General features: G+C 38.2%; 1 protein-coding gene and 1 long non-coding RNA gene across 3 annotated transcripts in view; one reads left to right on the plus strand and one right to left on the minus strand.

The window, feature by feature from the left end:
* Positions 1-14534, plus strand: part of UBE2K (ubiquitin conjugating enzyme E2 K) — a 59969-nt gene extending 45435 nt beyond the window's left edge. For both annotated transcript variants that reach the window (XM_019552846.1, XM_019552847.1), the window contains 3 exons: positions 5029-5128; positions 8417-8545; positions 8932-14534. In XM_019552846.1, coding sequence (XP_019408391.1) covers positions 5029-5128; positions 8417-8545; positions 8932-9006 — 304 coding nt within the window. In that variant the 3' untranslated portion in view covers positions 9007-14534. The remainder of the gene's footprint in view (positions 1-5028; positions 5129-8416; positions 8546-8931) is intronic.
* On the minus strand, positions 51-18311 carry LOC109322040. The gene is made up of 3 exons (XR_002104287.1): positions 17943-18311; positions 15712-15715; positions 51-61 (listed from the first exon to the last, which is right to left on the minus strand). It is a non-coding gene; the product is annotated as an uncharacterized LOC109322040 (long non-coding RNA).
* Positions 18312-20029: the final 1718 nt, after the last annotated feature.

Consider the following 20029-nt stretch of genomic DNA (forward strand, 5'->3'; position numbering starts at 1 on the left):
AATTACTGACTTTTTAAAAAGTAAAAATTCCTAACATGTTGTTTTCCATCTTAAAGTGTCTCTGATCCACAGAGGATGAGAACTTGTTACAGCTCCCAACTATAGAGCAAGACTTCCTAGTTTAAGCAACTTAGCATGCTTTCAGCCCTTGTATTGTAGCTGTCATTTTGGTTGGCATCATGGGTCACACCATGGATCCCGGTAGCAGAAAGCTTGAATTAAAGGGTCAGGTTTTGTAACTGAGCTACTCCTTTATGTGTAGGCACAGAGAACAACAACACGAGGAGGCAGTGTTTTCTAATTTCACAGCTGTTTTTATAACTCAGCAGCTTTACAGCTGTTTCGTAATGCCACATCTTCGTTTGTAGTGGTTGCTCCTTTCTACATGGAAGTTTGGGGTCCCTGACAAGTCTCTTTTAGCCTGCAATATGTAGTTTCAGTAATAGTTTCTTGGGGGAGGCTTTTGGCCAAAATTTCTGCAACTGCAATTCAATTGTATCTTTTCGTTCTCCTAAATAGGCCAGAAGCCTAGCATTAATTCTTTTTTAAATTTTACATTTTCAGCCATTCATATGTGTGTGTTTGTTTTTTCTTTTGTGAGGTGGGAAGGTTGTGACCTAACGAGATCTTTGAAACCTCAGGCTTGGAGAATTAATCTCTGTGCCTCAGTTTCTATCTGTTAAATGGCAAAAGAACTCCCTTCAGTCCTCTTTTAGTATGGCTTATTTGTTTACCTTGTGGTAGGTGCTTCTTCACTAGGTGATTGTTTTGAGCTGGTTACATGGGGCTCCAGTTTTGGCTCATTTAAATGCTGCTGCAGTACTGTTACTGGTCATCTTTTGATTTGGAAGTGCTGGGGATGAATCTCCCAGAAAGTTTCTTTTTATTTCTATTTGCCTTTATCCCTTTCACAGGATTTGTGTGGTAGTAACCCCTCCTTCTTATTGTGTGAGACTGGCTGTGGCTTCTTGCTGAGGTAGTTAATAGTATTTTAAACAAGTGGCAGTTGCTTAAGGGTTGTAGAAATGTGTGTGTTTGGTGTTCCTAGGCCCTTGTTGGCCAAGGGATAATGAGGACCTTTTGAGGGTACTGGCAGGCTGTACTGATGGATGAATTCTGTTGTTATGGCCTTCTTATTTTTTGAACAGCTTGTTGTAAACTTAAATGAATTCCTGTACTTAAGAAGACAGTCTACTTGGCAGTGTCAGTATGAAGCATGAATGCCATTTAAAAAAAATGTTAACTGCCTGTACTGTCACCTTTGCAGTGGCACTTCCTGGGTTTTTTAGCTTAGGTCAAGAAATGCCAAAAGTACCATGCTCAAATCTGAAATAAGGAGTGGGCTGATAGTACTGAAAAAAGGGACAATCAGAAAAATGCTGTCTAGATAAATAACTTTAACACCCGTTTTAACAGAAATGGACAGGTACCCTGCTCAAATTTTTTAAACACTTTGTTCTGAGACCTCCGTTCAGTCCTCTTGTCAGATATGTGATAAGGGCTTTGAAGTGCAACTACTTTAGCTTCTAATGATTTTGCTAAATACCCCTGTTGTTGATGCTATATTTAAATCTATATCAAATTATGACATGCATCTCCAATTCCCATTGAGGGCAGAATTTGGGCCAAACATCCTACAATCTGGTTTCACATTTGTTAGTTTTATTTGTGGCAAAAATGAAATAGTCAATAGCTTTCATATTCTAATGAGCATGGTTAGCCCATGTTGACAGGAGAGTTTACTTAATGGGAAAATAACTTTGTTGAATGATCTTGTAGTAAAGGCAATTGAAGTCCTTTTCAGCTATGTTTTTGAAAATGAAAGGCTCTGCAGCTACTGATTTGATGTTCATAATCCTTGTGAATTGGTAAATCTCTTTCCTCTTCAGCATCGAGTGCATGCTTCAGTAACATTTATCATGTATGCACTCTGTTCAGAGGAGACTGTCAAAACTGAAGATGAGCTGGACAGGTGGTTCCTGAGAGATGAGACTGAAAATAATCGAAAACCACATTTTAAACCAACTTTTTTCTGTGAAGCTGAATCGGCTCTGCCTGTAGACTTTGGATGTATAGAATTCAGGAGCCTTAAAGTAGGACTGTATATATGAGCGCATGTGTATGTGGTGGTATTCACTTTGGAAACTGGAATGTCACAAACAAGTTCATCAGGCTCCAACAAATGAGCGAGACCTCACAGCCTGAACTGTCACAAATAGTGTGGTCTAGTAGATTTTTAGCACAGGTTCTTTGAAAGAGTTTCTGAGCTCATCTTCTATTTTTACGGCTGTTCAGCTTCTGAGTGGCCAGGGGCTGTACAGTGTGTGGGCTCCCCAGGCTTTCGCCACACTGTCCTGCTATGCCAGCTGTCCTGGCCCAGAGCTTGTGTAGACTTCCTGCAGGCTGCCCCTCTCCCTGCCCCACCGAGGCAAGAAGCAGAAGCTGGAGGAGGGAGGGTGAGCCTGGAGACTGGCAAGGCCAGTAAGTGGGGGAGGAAAGGGGAGCCCATGGGTCTCAAATTTAACCCCTCATGGACTGTGTTGAACGGCCCTGTTCTAGTTGTTATAAAACCTCATTTGTCTAGAGAACTCTCCTGCTCTACAGACATGAGCAATACCTCCCAAACTCCTTGGTATCGTATCCATTTCTGTGTTTAAGGTAAAAAATGAGGAAGCTGTCCAAATCATTGACACAGCTGTGTTTAACTCAACTCCCAGTTTAAATAATGACTGTTTTGAGGCACCACTTTTTTCTTTGCCATTAGTTTGGGAGTATTTCTGTACAGGAAAGTAAAAGAAAAGTAATCGTGACACCAATTATAGGTGGTAGATCTTGTAAAGTCTCTCTGGGAGTGGGGGGGAAATTGCACTAAATTGAAGTAAAGGCTTTGGAGGATTTTATAGCATATACAGTGGCTGCAGTTATTTTAAAATAATTATAAGCTCCAGCATGATTGTCACAGATCATGTCACAAACCAGTATGGTAACTAATTATTTGTCATCAATACCTATTCTAGCTGATCTGTTCAATCTGAAATCTAGACTCAGTAGGATTCACATCCTTTTTTTTTTTTATGATTTTGCAGACTTTTTCTGCAAATTGTGGTATGAAGGGAAAGTAGCATAGGGACACTTAAAGTTGAAAACCATTTTCTTGACTATTTTCATGGCCAGTTGCTCAGTTTTAGATGATTGTGGTCTGAAAACAATAATTCAAATAATATTACAGTTTGATTTAAGTTTACTGTGTAATTGCATCATAATCCAGAAGATACTTTAGTAACAAAATGTTCATTGTAAATCTGATTCTTTTTGATCTTCTTAGTTAATTCCCAACTCCATTTAGAATTTTTCTTGAAATTACATCAGAAATATTAAATAAAGTATTTTTCTACAAGAAACTTGCTCTGAAACATCTGCTCAGGTTTTGGGGAATGTGAGCTTGAAAAATGAGATTTTTTTTTTTTCAGGAAACAGGTTGCATACCTAGTTTAGTTTCATCTCAGAATCAATAATGATTTTTTCAGCAGTTTGAATTTTCTGCAAGTTTAGCTTTAGGAAATTTTAAGAAAGCTACAAATGTATCTGTAAAGTGGGAGATACAATATGCTAATTAAAATTGCTGCAATCTCACTTGTATTTTGGTAGAGAATGCTAGTTTCATCGGGATGTTCACGGATGTTTATTTTATTTGAAAAAACTTAAATTTCCAGGAAAATTCATTGATAATTATAAATACTTCTGAGAAATTGACTTACTGGGATGGTTAGCATAAAAGCTTCAACCATATGAAGATCTGAAAGTACACAAAGGTTGAACAAGCAGCTTCACTGACATTTTATCAGCCTGTGTGTATCTGTTCATCTGCATCTCAAACCACAACACCTAGTCCAGGTTGCAAAAGCAGATAGCATACTGAACTTTTTCTGTTGAAAACAAAGAGGAAATTGTAACCTGTTCCCAATCCATCATATCTGAGCCACCTGCCCACACTTTTTTCTCCATCCGCACTGATGGCCAGCTTTGCCATATTTCCTATCTTTCTATCTCCATATATCCTCCTGGATGCCTGTTAAATTATGCCATCTAACAGCAAAAATTACTCTGCGCTTGTTTTCCACAGCATTTTCCTTCCTTACTGATATCTCAAACATTGTGGTCTGAGGTCTTTCCCTGGACCGCCTTCTTTATAGCATATAAACATAGGAAAATATTTACATGTATTGCATACTGGTCCATGTCTTTGTTGTCCCTTCTTTCCTCATTGTGTTCCACAGATGATGTGGGAGCACTATAGCCCCTGGGTAAAGGGTCTGATTCGTCTTCCTGTAACAGCTCAGGCTTCTAGGTTTTTTTTTTCCTTTGAAAAAATTGTGATTTATACCTTTCAATCAGAGTTGAGCTACATTGAAAATTAACATAACAAATTTACAATTAAAATTAGGAAAAATATTGTTAAATGCCCCCTCAAACTCGGTAATAAACATTTTTGTGACAGAAACATGTTCAGACTTGTAAATATGTATAATATTTATCCATGTTACACAAAATTTAAAAAAAAATAGTCACTGTTCCTGCAAGTGCCTATATTATTTTAGCTATTTTATTACAAGGACAGAAAGCCAGCAGAGGGAGCACATATTGACTCATCAATCCAGTTCTCAGTGCTTGCCTAACAAAAAGGGTGAAACTAACGGCAAGGAAGTAAAGAAGCAAGTTGTAGTTGGCCTTTGTTTCATCAGAAGCCAAATCTGTCTTTCACAAAATGAAAAAGGACAAATTGGCAGACCAATAAATTTATGTTTGAAGTTACTTATGAGATATGGGTAATGAGGAGGAAGTGTGCTTAAAAGATTAAGAATTCCAAAAAGTAGTGGGGTTCGTTTCTTGCTATAGCCTGAAGCACTTCCAAGTTCCGCATGCTTCTGATGCTTGTGGGTCTTTGAATTTTTTTCATTTTATGTGATATTTAATAGGGCATGCAACAAAGGAGATCTTGGTAATGCCATTTTCAAACTTGAATTTTAGGGCAGCAGCAATGACTCTAAGAACGGTGTTGTTATCACTGCAAGCATTGTTGGCAGCTGCAGAACCAGATGACCCACAAGATGCAGTAGTGGCAAACCAGGTAAGATATTTAAAGTAATTCCCAGAACTAACTGTTTAATTCTTCTAAAGGGTTCCCTGCTAACTCAGATGAACCTTTTTCTTATTTTTGGTTAGCCAAAAAGCGTCATGGAATTTAATTAAAAAAAAAAAAAACCCACAAAAAACCAAATGAGTGTTTCACTGCAGTGTTTGCAACCAGAAAGTACAGGATCGAGAACCTGAAAATGGATACTGGATATAAAATCAACCTTTGCGTTTGTTTGTTTGTTTGTTTGTTTGTTTGTTTGTTTGTTTGTTTGTTTGTTTGTTTGTTTTATTTCATTATCTTGTGTAGAAGAAACACAGTGAAGAAGCAGGATAGTGAAGTTAACAAGCGTTTACATTTTTTGTGCACCTAATAAACTAATTTAAATAAAGAAATGCATCTAAAATTACTTCTAATATTTTATGATGCTGCCTTGAGCTGGCTGCTGGCATGCAACCATTTCTTGTATGTCAGTATGAATAGGCCAGATCAGCAATGTTGATAATCAGCCAGACATTAAGATCAGCTGTTGATAATCAGCCAGACATTAAGAAAGCAATTACTTTTGGTCATTCTTTACCTTTCTTGCAAGTAATTGAACTGAGTGAAGCATTTTGTACAGTTGATGCTTGCAGACTCTCAAATTAACTGCACTGTTTACCAGCTTAATTGGTGGTAATAGAATTCTAGTTGACTGCAAAAGTAGCAGGCCTGGATGCATATGTATGGTAGTATTAACTTTTTAAAAATAGTTTATTTCATTTTTTTTGCATCTTGTATGACTGGTTATACTAGAACTCACATTTTTCTGTGTTTTGTTGAAAGCCAGGAAAAATCAATTCATAAGTGAATAATTTGATTTTTTTTTTTTTAACTAAGTTCCAAAATGCATGCTTTTTGTATGTTAAGGAAGGAAAAAAGGGAAAAGTGTCTGAGTTCATAATAGTGACAAAGGTATTTTGTGGTAATGGTGAAGAAAGTATAAAACCTGGGTGCTTTCAGCATCCGATAATATATCTCTCCTTGTATTTGAACATTTTCTCTCATATTTTAATATTTTCTGGATGCAATTATAACCTTTGATATTCTGGACAGGAAACAAGTATGTCAGCACCCTGTATTTGGACCTGTTTAGCTAGTATGTTTTGGAACTTCTGTTCTGGTTCCCAGCTGTGTCAAATATCCAGGGAAGGCAGCTTGAGATCAGTAACAAAGTCATGTCCTAACACTTGACCAGCTGGGGTGGCAGTTCTGGAGACTACTGAAAAGCCCCAGTGTTTAGCAGCAGTGCTAGACGTCAGTATATCTGTGGCCAGAATCCTGGAATTCCCTGGTATTGCCATGTTCTTAGCCTTGCTGTGGATGATTTCACCCAAACGATTTGTCAGACTGAGTTGCTCTGTGTATAATGAACTGTTGCAAGGGCAAATGAGGCCACCAGGGTTTTTGTACAAGTGATGTCTCTGAACTAGTTTCCTTGCTTCAGTGTACCTAGATTTTTTGCGGTCACTGTCTTTTTGTTAAAGTAAGTCCTGTGTTACTCCAACAATGACTGAAATACAGCTTCCTTTCCTAGTTTAGTAAGGTGAGATTTTTTTTTTTTTTATGTCACAGCTTTAACAGTCTGATGGCAATATTGTGCCTGAAGATTTTTCTCTCAAATTTTTCCAAGGAGCAGTGTTCTCTGCCCTTTCCTACTGGGTTTTGTATTTGGGCTGTGACAGATTGGTAGGATCTGTTATAAGAAGGATTCAGTTTCTCCCATTCCCTGCAAAGATCTGTAAGAAGGATGGTTTGCATAAATATGGGGATTGCCTTTGGTTACAACAGTTAGTGTTTAGTATTTAAAAAATTAGCCTGGAAAACAACTTTTAAATATGACCTAGTCCCATTCTTATTGAAGTGGATAGAAAACAAGTGAATTAGGAGTCAGTTTCTTATGTGCTTTTCAGAATAAATATTTTTGAGGAATGTAATTATCCCTCAAACTGGTTAAATGGACTTTAAAAATAAATTTACACAAATTAGCATGCATGAAAATGAATTCAAGTACTAGAGTTTCATGGAAAAACGGGGGGGACTTCTAGCTATAACCTGTAGAGAATGTGTGGTTTAAAAGTCAAGAACTGGTGAAAATCAAGTCTAGTTCTCAGCTGAGCTTTTTTTACATAGGACAGCAGTGAAGTCTCCAGATACAAAGAGGAAGGAAAAGGTTTTTGCAAGATTTTTCTCATTTGATCAGAAAGTAGATACTTGAACTATACAAAAGCTTGCATGGATTCCTAAAATGCTAAAAATAAAAAAATAAGAATACCGCTCTTTAATGCAATACAGTGGTCTGTTGTAACATCCCTATACTTCATTGTAATTGAGTTTTATGTTCTATAAATGAATACAGTTGTTAGCTCCTTCAGGTAGGAGTAGACTTCAGGGCATGAGGTGTTCAGTGCTGCCACACTGGGGTCCTGGACCATGGCTGGATTACTGTGCAGTAGCACAGTACAAGTGATGACACAGATACTCCCAAATACATCTGAATTTCTTGATTTATGTGCAGGCTCATGGTTTTTGTTTTGTTTTTCCTTGTATAATAAACTTATTTGGAATGACAATCTATCATATTTCAGCATCCTTCAGGACATGTTTCAGATCTGTACCTCTGTTTAGACGATATAAATTCTCAGCAGTGTCGCACTGGTCAAATGCTATCAGGTCATGCAATTAAAGATGAGTAGCTTTTTAACTTAAAATGATATATGATCACTTAATTGTAAAACTGTAAATATCCCATTTTAAAAAGTGAAATTAAATATAAAAATTACTAAAACAAGAACTGTCATCTTGTCTAAAAAGGTAATTTGTGACAGTTGAAGCACTCGTCAGCTTTTGAGTGCCTAACACAGGCTGGGAACTTTTCACTGTTGTCTTTTAAGGTAAGTTCTGTTGTTTATTAGAAAAATTGTATATGGTAATACTGGTGTAAAATACTGTGTACATCTACACAATTTTTTTCTAGTAAATAACTTAGTGTAAAATAGTGGCAGGTGGACTTCTATCTCTAAGTACTTTCTTTGTCACAAATGATACCAACATACTTAGTCCTCAGGAGGAAGTTTTGTTTCATTTTGGAAATTCATATTCCAAGGTGCAGAGTGCAGGTTTGCAGGTGCTGAATGTACAAAGCATTATGAATTGAACTCTGCCATAGTCAGTATGCTTTTGAGTTGTATCTTGCTGGTAGTCTTATGGATTAACTTTTTTTTCCTTTCTCTTTTTGCACAGTATAAACAAAACCCAGAAATGTTTAAACAGACAGCTCGGCTTTGGGCACATGTGTATGCTGGAGCACCAGTTTCTAGTCCAGAGTACACCAAAAAGATAGAAAACCTTTGTGCTATGGGCTTTGATAGGGTAAGTATGCATAACTCAGTTAAAAAAAAAAAAAAAAAAATTCTAGCAGAGCAGGTACACACATGGGTACTAGCTAATTTACTATAAAACCTTTGTACTTGTGTTTATATATACTAGTGATTTATAGATCTAAACACCTTTTCTGATTGCTTTTTTTAAGAGGTAATATCTTATGAACTAGCTGAATCAGTCATTTTCTAACTTTACTAGATATTTTTTCTAAGCTTTTACAGATTCTACAGTTCTACAGATCATCAGTTTAAAACATTGTAAGATTTTGTAATTTAGAAAATATCAGCCAGGCTAATATGTAAAGTGTCTGACTTTTGCTGCTGCTGCTGCTGTACAGGCTGAACATTTTGTGCCCTTTCGCTTTCTCTTCACAGAATGCAGTAATAGTGGCCTTGTCTTCAAAATCATGGGATGTAGAGACTGCAACAGAATTGCTTCTGAGTAACTGAGCCATGTAGAGAGAGCTGCTTCCATAGTCCAGCTTGCCCCTTCTTGAGGAGCATTCACCATCTGTTATTTTTAGGATTCTATAGAGATTCTCTTTTAAAACTGGCACTCTTGCCTGATGATGCTATCTAGGCACTATTGGAGACTGAAAACTGCTCTGTAAATAAAGCTAATTAAACGTCTGTGTAAATTTAAAGGGGAAATACTTTAATTTTTTTTCTTACTAAATATTGTAAAAATTCCTTGAGCTCAGCTAAAACAGTGGGGGACAAACATGCCTACTTTAGTGTTTAGCAGTGTGACCAAGACTAGCAGGAACTTGCTTCAGGATTTTGATTTAATAATTCAGCTAACATTAAGCGTCGTAGTCATCAAAATTGTTGGTGTCACTCATCACGGCTATCTTACTGTTTTTAACATGGATCCTATGTACCTGTGGATTGACCTATATTTGCATGCTTGTACTTTACTAGACATTTTAGAGGGGGTAGCTGAAGAGAGCACCATTTAAGTACCTGAGTGTTCGTGTAACTTACCTGAAAGATTTTCAAGACTTTTCTAAAGTTCAAAAATGGTGACCTGTTCAGAACCTTTTTCTTCCCAGTGAAGTGACTGGGAAACCTGCTGATCTCCTCTCCTCCTCCCCTTTAACATGCAGCTAAACTGTCTCCGCCAACTCCATAATCTGTGGGTAGGTGCGCCATTGACAGTAGCCTAGTTTTCACTTCAAATGGTATTTTTTGAATAACCAGTAAAATGTTCAGCGATCATACTTTTCTACACAATCACATAAAAGTTTGGTATGTTTGGACCTAGCACAAAAATGCGTAGCTGCTTTTTTCATTTTGAAATAGAAGTCAAAGCTCCTTCAATAAATTCTGGGTAGTGTGAATTCATGGGATTTGAAGGAAGAAAAACTGATTCTCCAATGTATTGAGAACTTTTTTTTTCTTTGAGTACTTGCTAAGATGCAATCAACTGTTTTTTGTAACAGTTTTCTAGCTTTATTTTGGGCTTCAATGTAAGGATTGCTTACCAGGTAATTTAAAAATCATTCTTGCTTGCATTTTTACCTAGTTGATACCTGGAGGCTGTGTTGGTGTTTTTACTGTACATACTTCAAATGCACATAGAAGTAGAAGCGTGTTCTCAATTTCTTTCTTTTGGATTGATGTTTCTGATAAATAAGAGCTGAAATCTTACCTTCGCTTGTACATACAGTCAGCCTTTCTATTCGTATTAAAATGACATTTCATCCCGAGTGCAAAAGCTTGAAAATTATTAGTTTTGCAGTTTCAAATGCTAGTACCTCCATCTGAAGAAAGTTGTAATGTTTTTATGAATATGGTTACTTGCTTTTTGAAAATACATTTGACCTGAAACTTTCAACTAAAATACATAGAAAAGAAACTTAGAGTAGAGGCTGAGGATTGTGGATGATAGGTACTATAAAAGTCATCTTTTCTATTACTATATTTCTTTTACCTAAACAATAGATCAGTTTGAGAGGAAAACATACATATGTCAGTTTTTTTCCTTGAACTATAAAGTATAAGTTGAAATAGTTTCACACTTTATAGATGACTTGGTTTGTCAGTGATACTGGAAACAGTAAGGAACATTATTAAATCTCTCAAATATCTGGAGCAAAGTAGTAGGGGGAACAGAACCAGAAAATAAAGATGGAAAAGAGTTAACTAATACCTAATGCAGGATGCTCCCTGCAGCATTCTGAGGTGTCCATACTTTAAAAAAAAAAAAGTTTTGTAGGACACAGACAATAATACTTTAACTCATATCAGTGCAATACTAAATACAGTTGCTTAGTCTTTCTATACTGCTTTCTAAGGTTTATTCAGTGATCGTATTTCTTGGGTTTTTCTGCAGTGTAATTCATTTTCAAAGATGCCAAAGGAAATGAGATTTTTTTTGTCTTTCCTTTATATTATTTATTTTTTTAAACAAAGCTGCTACTGCTCAACTGGTTTGTTAGGTAATAACCAGGGATAGTAGAAAATGGTGGCAACTCTGCCATTTGTGCTAAAATCTTGAGTTACTATCTTCTCTGTTATGCAGTCTGATAAAAGTTTTATTACATCTATACTTTTCTTACCCTGGTGGTAACTGTAAATGTGACTGTCTATTCTTTCCCTTGTTCTTCACTGCTATTTATCAAAGGAAAGAAATTGGAATTAATTTTTAAGGGACATGAACTCTTACTATAGGCTTTTGGGGTCTGCTATTTGATGACAGGATGAGCCCTCTGGGGACATGTATGGGTACCAGTCAAAAGATAACCAACTTAAAGATTTCAGTTTATATAAGGGAATGGGATAAGGAAGACAGCTGGAGGGGAAAAGGAGAGAATGGGCTTTGTTTCGATTATCACAATCGCCAATTACACATTTTTCTAATGTGGAGTTTATTTCCCTTGCCCAGCTCCTTGCATTCTTTGCACTGCAGAACCATCTTCCCTTTCCCATTGTGTTCAAATGCAGGTTTGTACAACTCTCATGTGCCCTTTGTCCCCCTTACCCTGCACTTGGGAACAGGGGTGGAGTATTTTGGTACTCACTGAGATGCTGGCAGGAGGGCAGTTTCTCAAGACCTAGGCTGAGGAGGAGCAATGACACAATTATTAGGCAGACATTCACAATTTGAGGTCCCTTTTGAATTTGATAGTTGACTCCTTTATAAGGAATGTTTTTCTACTCTTGGTAATTATCAGAGTTGAATATAAGGGTAATAATTTACCAGATTAGTTTAACTGCAGCTGGGGCTGAGCCCTAGGAATCTTAATGTTCCATTGTTTATCATAGCAACTTTATGAAACCCAAATTGTAGTTCAGTTTTCTGTGTTATCTGATTAGACAGCACTATATTCAGGGCCCTGTGCATTCATGGATGTAGAATTGTCATAGGCCACTCCCTGCTTCAGGTTGTGCATTTACAACATGCATTTAATGCATCATTCTGCATACAAATACTTCCAGATTGATAAACAGGTGCCCTATCCTAATCTGTCTGGAAGATTGAAACAATAATTGAATGTCCCCTGTTATCTCAATAGCATGTTTAACATTGAAACCAAATGACTGCTGGACTGTGGACTAAATTTCAGTGCTGAATTTCTTAATAAACATCCAGCTACTCTGCTGTATCTCTTGTTGGTGGATGTTATTGCTGGGAAACAAGGTACTTACTCCAGTCTCTTTTGACTCCTTGCAAATTTAAAGTGGCTTCTGGTTTTGTTCAGAGGCAGGGAGAAAAAAAGACATCCTTCTCATTGCCAGAGCCTCACATACACAGGTGCCAAAATTCCCAGTCATGCCTCTGACCAGCTGCCAAACTTGCAACTTCTTGCAACAGCTTTGGAAAAGAAGTGGTGTTCTCAATATGACCAAGTGATGGATGCATTTGGGGGGGATGAGCACTTAAGGAGAGCACAAGGTGGATTGACTATAAAAATGCTGCTGTTCATTCTCTCCATTTAAGTTTCCAGGTTTTTAATTTTACCTGAACTTGCCACAACTCTCTCCAGTTTGCAGCAAGAGGGGCCTTGTAGTGGAATTGACTCTGCTTTTCCACAGAGTACATGGGGCCTTGACTATAATCAGTCAGGTAGTATTTATTTGAAGAACTGGGTATTAATTGTGTTGAATATAAGTCAGTTTTTTCTTATAATTGTATTTAACTTTTTTAAGTAAGTTAGCATTGGAACTCTGGCATGTGGAATGTAGGGGAAAAAGACTTCTCTTTGAAAGGCTAGATTGACATGCATGATATGGATAATGGAAACACTTAAACTATGCAAAATTAAACTCAACAGCTGTGCATGAGGCCTAGCATTTACAAGTATAAATCACTCCTTGATTTTTTTGGGGGGGGAGCTAGGACTGACCTGAAAGGATTTAGTCAGAGTTCCTGTTTACTGTGATAGTTGTATACAATTCATGCAGTGTTCAGTTTTCAGAATGAAGGGAAATGTAATTGTATGCAAGACCATTGCTTGTTTCAGATGGAGTAAAAGAGGCTGGTTTATATATGGAGACATGCCCAAGGGGGGAAGTGATCAATATTTTAACAGTGGAAGTTAAATTTCCTTAATAGCTCTTTGGGGGAAGCCGCACAATGGAATCTCATATGCTCTGTTGCTGTATTTTGAGTGCTGAGGTGGGGATAGTGGGCTGGGAGTAGATATGAAGCATCTTGCTGAATGCAGCCATTGGTCTAGTAAAATCTGGTGTTCTGTTTTGTAGAACTTGGGCAGTTGGCTAAGCAAGAGACACTTAATTTTCATTTCTTCATGCTGCTTATGGCACCACAATACTCAAGTGTACAAAAAGGCTTTTCTGGGAAGACCAGGTAGATGTTTTCACTGTTCATAGCCTTATTTTCCAGGCTGCAAAAATTGTTTACTGTTCTAGTTTTCAGGTTGACTGACCTATAATAAACGAATTGCAGTAAAATGTATAGCTTGCTCTTCCCATCTGTACTGATAGTAGCTTCATCAGCTGATTTGCCATTAGACATGCAAGATCAACTGTCCTTAATACATTCTGCTTCTCACTTAGTTATTTCAGCTGTAATGCTCTTTAGTTAAGCTCAGCAACTCTACTTTTTCAGATTTGTTCCCACTGGAGAAATTGTTGCAAATCATTTGCACTGTATTGTGATGTTCCCTTTCTGCTTACTGTTACCTGCTTTGTAGGCATAAAAATAGCTAGCCAGTTGCTTATGAAGCTGAGCCATTCATTGAAAATGTAAGTAACATACATGACTCAACAGATGAGGAAATGTACTACAAAACTGCTGTATTTGTCCATTTTACAATTTGTGACAATTGCTGGTGCTTTGTTGTGAAGAAGGCTGTCATCATAAGAATGCTGATTTTCAACTGCTGAAGAACCCTGCTTTTTCCATCCCAAATTTTGACTTTTTACAAGTTGGTAATAAAGGATACTGTAGGAGGTTCATTACTGAGCATCTGACTTCCTGTGAAGGATGAGTGGGTGGGGCTGGAATGCAGCATCAGTGTTTTTTGTCTTGAGAATAAAGACGACACAACACTTTTGTACACAAATGATTTTTTAAATAAATACACATTTTAAAAGATGTTGATTTTCACTGGGAATGCTTAACAATAAATGCATGTTTCCCTGAAACAGTTTTCATCTTATTTCTGGTAACATCTTCTTCAGAGACTGACTGGAAGGCAGCATGCAGTGTGAAAAGAGGAAAATGATGTTCAGGTAATTTTGTTGAGCTGCATCGCAGAAATGCAACTGTGAGCTAGATTTGAGTCAGTTCAGTCAGTGAAATCCAGGTCAAAAGAAAGTGTGCTACTGCAGCAGGGAGGACTTGATGTGATTGAGTCTGAAATACTGTAACTATATCAAAGTGCTAGGCTTTTCTGTAAGAATCGTAACAAAAGATGAATCTAGTGTACAGGTTAAGCTATAATCAATTCTCTTCTGGAGGAATGACAAGCTGTCTACTTCCCAGGACCAAGTATAAAAAAAAAAAAAAATGTGATCGCTTCAACCTTCTATGGGATACAAGGATCTGATGGAGCTTAATGTTATGGTATTCATATAACTTGTACAGCAAAATTGCAAATGCCCTGTTTAAAGTAAGTCTCTTACAAGAGTTCATCTACAGTGATATGAAAATGGAGCAAACCAGCCATGCAATCATAAAGCAACAAAATCAACATTTTCCTCTTGAGTTTTCTGGTATCTGGTAAATGATAGGTAATCTATGAGAGGTTTTGTACGTTGCAACTGGTTCTTTTCTTTTCTCAGTTGGGTGTTCTTTTATTTAAACGTACGATATATGTTTGGCATGGATATAGTCATGTGACAAAATAGTGCAAAGCTTTGAGAGTAACTATATATAGTGTTCATTTGGTAAAACAATATTGCTAGCATCCAACTTTTTTATATATACTGTAGCTGTCTGAGCAGTATGCTAAAACTAATGAAAAGAGAGCATGTTTTTATAGCGTTCAGTAATATCATTCATGTATTGAACAAACATCAGATTAGAAGTGCATGTTGAGTTTAATCTCTTGCTAAATGTGTGGCAGTTCATTATTTTTTTTTTTTTTTTTTTTTTTTTTTTTTTTTCTGCTAAGGTAAAGTGTGTTCATTCACTCACTCACCATGGAACAGTGAGTTGTTAACCTATCTGCTGTCTTTTTATTGAAAGCTGTACTCCCAGAGATGTAATATTTTGCAGAACATAACTTTCAGAAACTACCTTTTTTAAAATGACCTATGTACCCAAATCCAGGGGCTTAAATTAGGTTTTTGAGTATAAACCACTAGGTATACTTGCAGTGTCAAAGAGGGTTGTGCTGCTTTGTTTGCTTAAATTGTCAGTTTCTGTTTAAATATTTGGACTGAGTGGATGGATTTTTGGGTCAAGTCTACTGCCATGAAGCAGGACTTTGGTGCTATTAACTTCTGGAGCAGCTGAAATAAGGTGCAGCTTCATGTCCTCTTTGGGTATTTAGGAACTGAGGAGAGTGTTCAGCAGTGCAAGGTTCTGGAGTACCCAGATCCCCACCCAAGCGTAACTGCCAGTCTACACTCACTGCAGTTATAAGCAAAATCTATCATATGCTGGTTCTATAAAATGGGTAAGGCAAGAAGAGGGATGTAGGGACACATGGAATCCCCCCCACCCATTGTTACTAACTGCACAAATCTAAGGTTGCTTTGCTTTGCCATCTGCTTCTGGAGTATGACAAGTCAGAAGACTCACCTCTGCAGGAATGAAACACTAGAAGGGTAAGACCAAGCTGAACTGCAGAGAACCAAGCTCCATGGGAGCAAAGCTAGAAACAGTTGGATCTACCCTGTGCCACCAACAGATGGATGGTTGGAGTTCGGTGTGGTTAGAGATCTCTGCTCTTGGACCAGGAAACACCATCTGAAATTTAAGGGAGATTTAAATTTCCCAGAGGGGGACTGGAGAACAAATAGAAAATCTAGAAAGACCCAGATATTCCTGTGGGTGGCATCCATAAGGCTTTTTTCCCATATGGTTGCAAAACTAGAAAGAGGCAATGATTTTAGATTTAGGCTTTGGTCAGCATTAAGGACCACATAAAAGTTCTGCATAGAACATAACCCTGGCTCAAATAATTACAAGCTGATTAGCGAAGGCAACTGAGATCAGACCTGAATGTGGAGGAGACCTGGAGTCTATTAAAGGTACAGTCAAGGATTTCTTGGGGTGACCTACCAGACCAACAGTATAGTTGGGATAGAGGTAGACACAGCATAGTTAGAAATTTACTTACAGTATCAGGAAGAAAAATCTAGAAAAGACTTAAAGGGCAAACTGGATGAATAGCCACTTCGAACAGATATTAAGAGTAAGCAGTGTCTCAGGAATGGAAAGTGGTATTGACCAATAAAGAAAACCATGTCTCAAAGGTTAGAAAGTGTAGTCAAGTTAAAACTTGAAAAAGGCTGAAGCAAGTATCCCTAAAAAAGGCAAGGTATCTATAACATCAAGATGCAAGACTAAAATATAAACTAGGCCTGGCATATACATTTAATGAGTATTTTTGCCTTGGTTTCCTACAAGGCTGATGAGCCTGGGGCAACAGCAGGATGGACAACGGCAGGGAGAGCATGAGAATTATCACTTCTGAGAACGAAGCAAAAATCAATGTTCTTAATATATTTGAGTGAAGGGGAGAACTAGATAATCTCCTTCCAAGAATTCTGAACAAGCTGATGTTATGTGAATGGAGGATAGCAAGTGTACTAGTATTTAAGAAAGTTGGGACAGGGCTTTCAGGTGGCTACAGGCCAGGTACTCTGACCTCAGTAGTATGTGAGGCTTTCAGTTGTTATTTTTCTCAAAATCTGTCTTAACACAAAGGTGAAAAAAAAAGGCAATAAAATAAAATGTGGGTTTACCTAACCCTATAGCTTTCTTTCTTTTTTAGACTGAGGGAGTGTAATTGATCTAGATTTCTATAAAGCATTTAATATGGAACCATGTGGGAAATTATTGGTTAAAATGGAGATCAGTAAAAAAAATGTACACTGTGAACAACAAACTGACAATGGAGATGAAAACAGGTGTTGAAAGCATAACTAGTAGTTGAGTGAGATAACTAGTGGGTTTTCACAGGCATTGACTGTGGGATAAATCATACCAAATATTTGTTAAGATTGTTAATTGTGAATTGTTATTGCACAGTAAGTGATAGTTTAACTTGCTGATGACCATCTTGAGGGGCATCACCAATACAAAGGTGAAACCAAATATCCTACAGAAATAAGTAGACAATTTTAAGGATGAGAACTGAGGTGAAACTTAATAATACAAATGCAAATACAAGTTTACAAGGGCATGAAACAAATCCCTGCTGTAAGTTCAGAGTTTAGCAGTGAAAATAACAGATGAAAGACAAGTATGATGAAGACAGTAAGCCACCAGTGTGTAAAGGTGGTGAAAAAGATGCATGGAATTCTAAAACAGATCAAGAGAGCTCCTTCCCCTAGACCAGGGGAAAATAATACCAGTGTACAATTAGCAGGTGAGATCAGTTATTATTGTGTGTTATTCTGGTCACCTGTGTTCAAAGAAATGAATTCAAAATGAAACCAGTGCATTGAAAGTCTACCAGGTTCCCCATCTGCTGGATCATCCTAATCTTATGAGAGAAGACTAAAAAATGTTGCTTATCTTGGTAAAACAGATTACTATATGCAGCACAGCAACATATAGGCTATTTAAACCAAAGTGAAATGCTGGCACAAGAACAGTCTGATCCGGAAGAAATTTAGGCTGATCAATAATCTTCCTCAAATTTACAGAGGAATGAAGTTCTGGAACAGCCTTCCAGTAGCAATAGCGGGGACAATGGGTTTTGAGAGAGTATTTTAATAAATTCAATGTCAGGGGACTAGACTAGTAGAGATGTCAGATGAGAGATCTTTGATCTGCCCATGGATGTGATGTACTACTACTATATGTTAAGGTAAAAGCTTTGTTTAAAGTGAGGCTTTGTCCTACCACTAGATCTAAAATTTACATTCACCCCCTTTGTTTTTGGAAGGAAACCTGGAAAGTGGTGTGGTTTCTTTTCATGGCAATGTGTTAATGACATTGAAATAAAATAAAGTTACAAGTAGTACACCTGCAGCAGTTTGTCTGGAAAGTAAATATGGAGCCCTAGCATCAAAGGGCAAGGAGCATGTTCCACGGGTGGAGGCGGACAGGTCAGGCCTCCTTAAGGTGGGAAGGATCAAGATGACCATCGCTAAGAAGAAGCGACATGAATGCATGGAGCCTGGGAAACAAGCAGGAGGAATTGGAAGTCCTTGCACAGTCAAGGAATTATGATGTGATTGGAATAATAGACTTGGTGGGAGCTTGCATGATGAGCACTGTCATGGATGGGCACAAACTGTTCAGGAAGGACAGGGAAGAGGAGGAGGAGTTGCTCTGTGTGTAAGAGCTGTATGATTGCTCAGAGCTCCAATATAAAACTGGAGAGAGGCCTGTTGTAAGTCTCTGGGTTAAGGTTAGAAGGGAAAGCAACAAGGGTGATCCTGTAGTGGGTGTCTGCTATAGATCACCAGACCAGGAGGATGCAGTGGATGAGGGTGTCTTCAAACAGCTAGTGGAAGTTTCCCAATCACAGGCTCTGGTTCTCATGGAAGAGTTCAATCACGCTGACATCCACTGGGAGGGTAATACAGCAGTGCACAGGCACTCCAGGAAGTTTTCAGAGTGCTGGGGACAACTTTGTGCAAGTGCTGGAGTGGCCAACTAGGGCCCATGCTATTTTTGACCTGCTGCTCACAAACGGGAAAAATGGTGGGGAATGTACCAGTAGATGGCAGCTTGGGCAGCAGTAACTATGAGACGATTGAGTTCAGGTTCCTAAGGAAGGGAAGGATGAAGAGCTTCAGAGAAAGAACCCTGGCTCTCAGAAAAGCAGACTTTGACTTGCTTAGGGAAGCCATGGGCAGGATCCCCTGGGAGCCAGTCTGAGGGGGAGAGGAGTCCAGGAGAGCTGGTTGTACTTTAAAGAAGCCTTACTAAGAATACAGGAACAAGCTATCCTGATGCACAGAAAGACTAGCAAATATAGAAGAAGACCAGCTTGGCTTAGCAGGGAACTCTTTACTAAACTAAATCACAAAAAGGAAGATTATATGAAGTGGACACTAGTACAAACAGCTAGGGAGCTGTATAAGAATATTGCTCAAGCATGCAGGGATGAAGGCAGGAAGGCCAAAGCACAACTGGAGTTGCAGCTAGCAAGGGATATGAAGCAGAACAAGGGTTTCTACAAAGTATGTCAGTAACAAAAGGAAGATCAGAGAAAGTGTGGGTCCCTTACTGGATAGGGGAGGCAACCTAGTGACAGAGGATGCAGGTAAGTCAGATAAGAGGATGCAGATAAGTACTCAATGCCTTTTTCACAGGCAAGGTCAGCTCCCAGACTACTACACCTGGAAGTAGAGTTTGGGGAGGAGGTAGTGATCAGCCAACAGTGGTGAAAGAACAGGTTAGGGACTACTTAGAAAAGCTGGACATATACAAGTCTATAGGGCCAGATGGGATGCATCAAGGGTGCTGATGTGATTGCAGAGCTGCTGGCCATCATCTTTGAAAATCCATGGCTAGCAGGAGAGGTCCAGGATGACTGGAAAAGGGCAAACATAGTGATCATATTTTATAAAAGGGAAAAGGGACCTACAGTCTGGTCAGCCTTATCTCAATCCCTGGAAAACTCACGGAGCAGGTCCTCAAGGAATTAATTTCTATGCACTTGGAGAAGGTGATTAGGAGCAGTCCGCATTGATTCACCAGGTGCAAGTCATGCCTGACCAACCTAATTGCCTTCTATGATGAGATGACTGGCTCTGTGGATGCAGGGAGACCAGGAGATGATATACCTTGATTTTTATTGAGGCTTTTGTACACTCTCCCACCATGTTCTTGTAGGCAAGCTAATGAAGTACAGGCTGGATGAGTGGACTATAA

The sequence above is a fragment of the Crocodylus porosus genome, unplaced genomic scaffold (assembly GCF_001723895.1).
Source record: "Crocodylus porosus isolate Cpor-Errol unplaced genomic scaffold, CroPor_comp1, whole genome shotgun sequence".
Classification (NCBI taxonomy): domain Eukaryota; kingdom Metazoa; phylum Chordata; order Crocodylia; family Crocodylidae; genus Crocodylus; species Crocodylus porosus.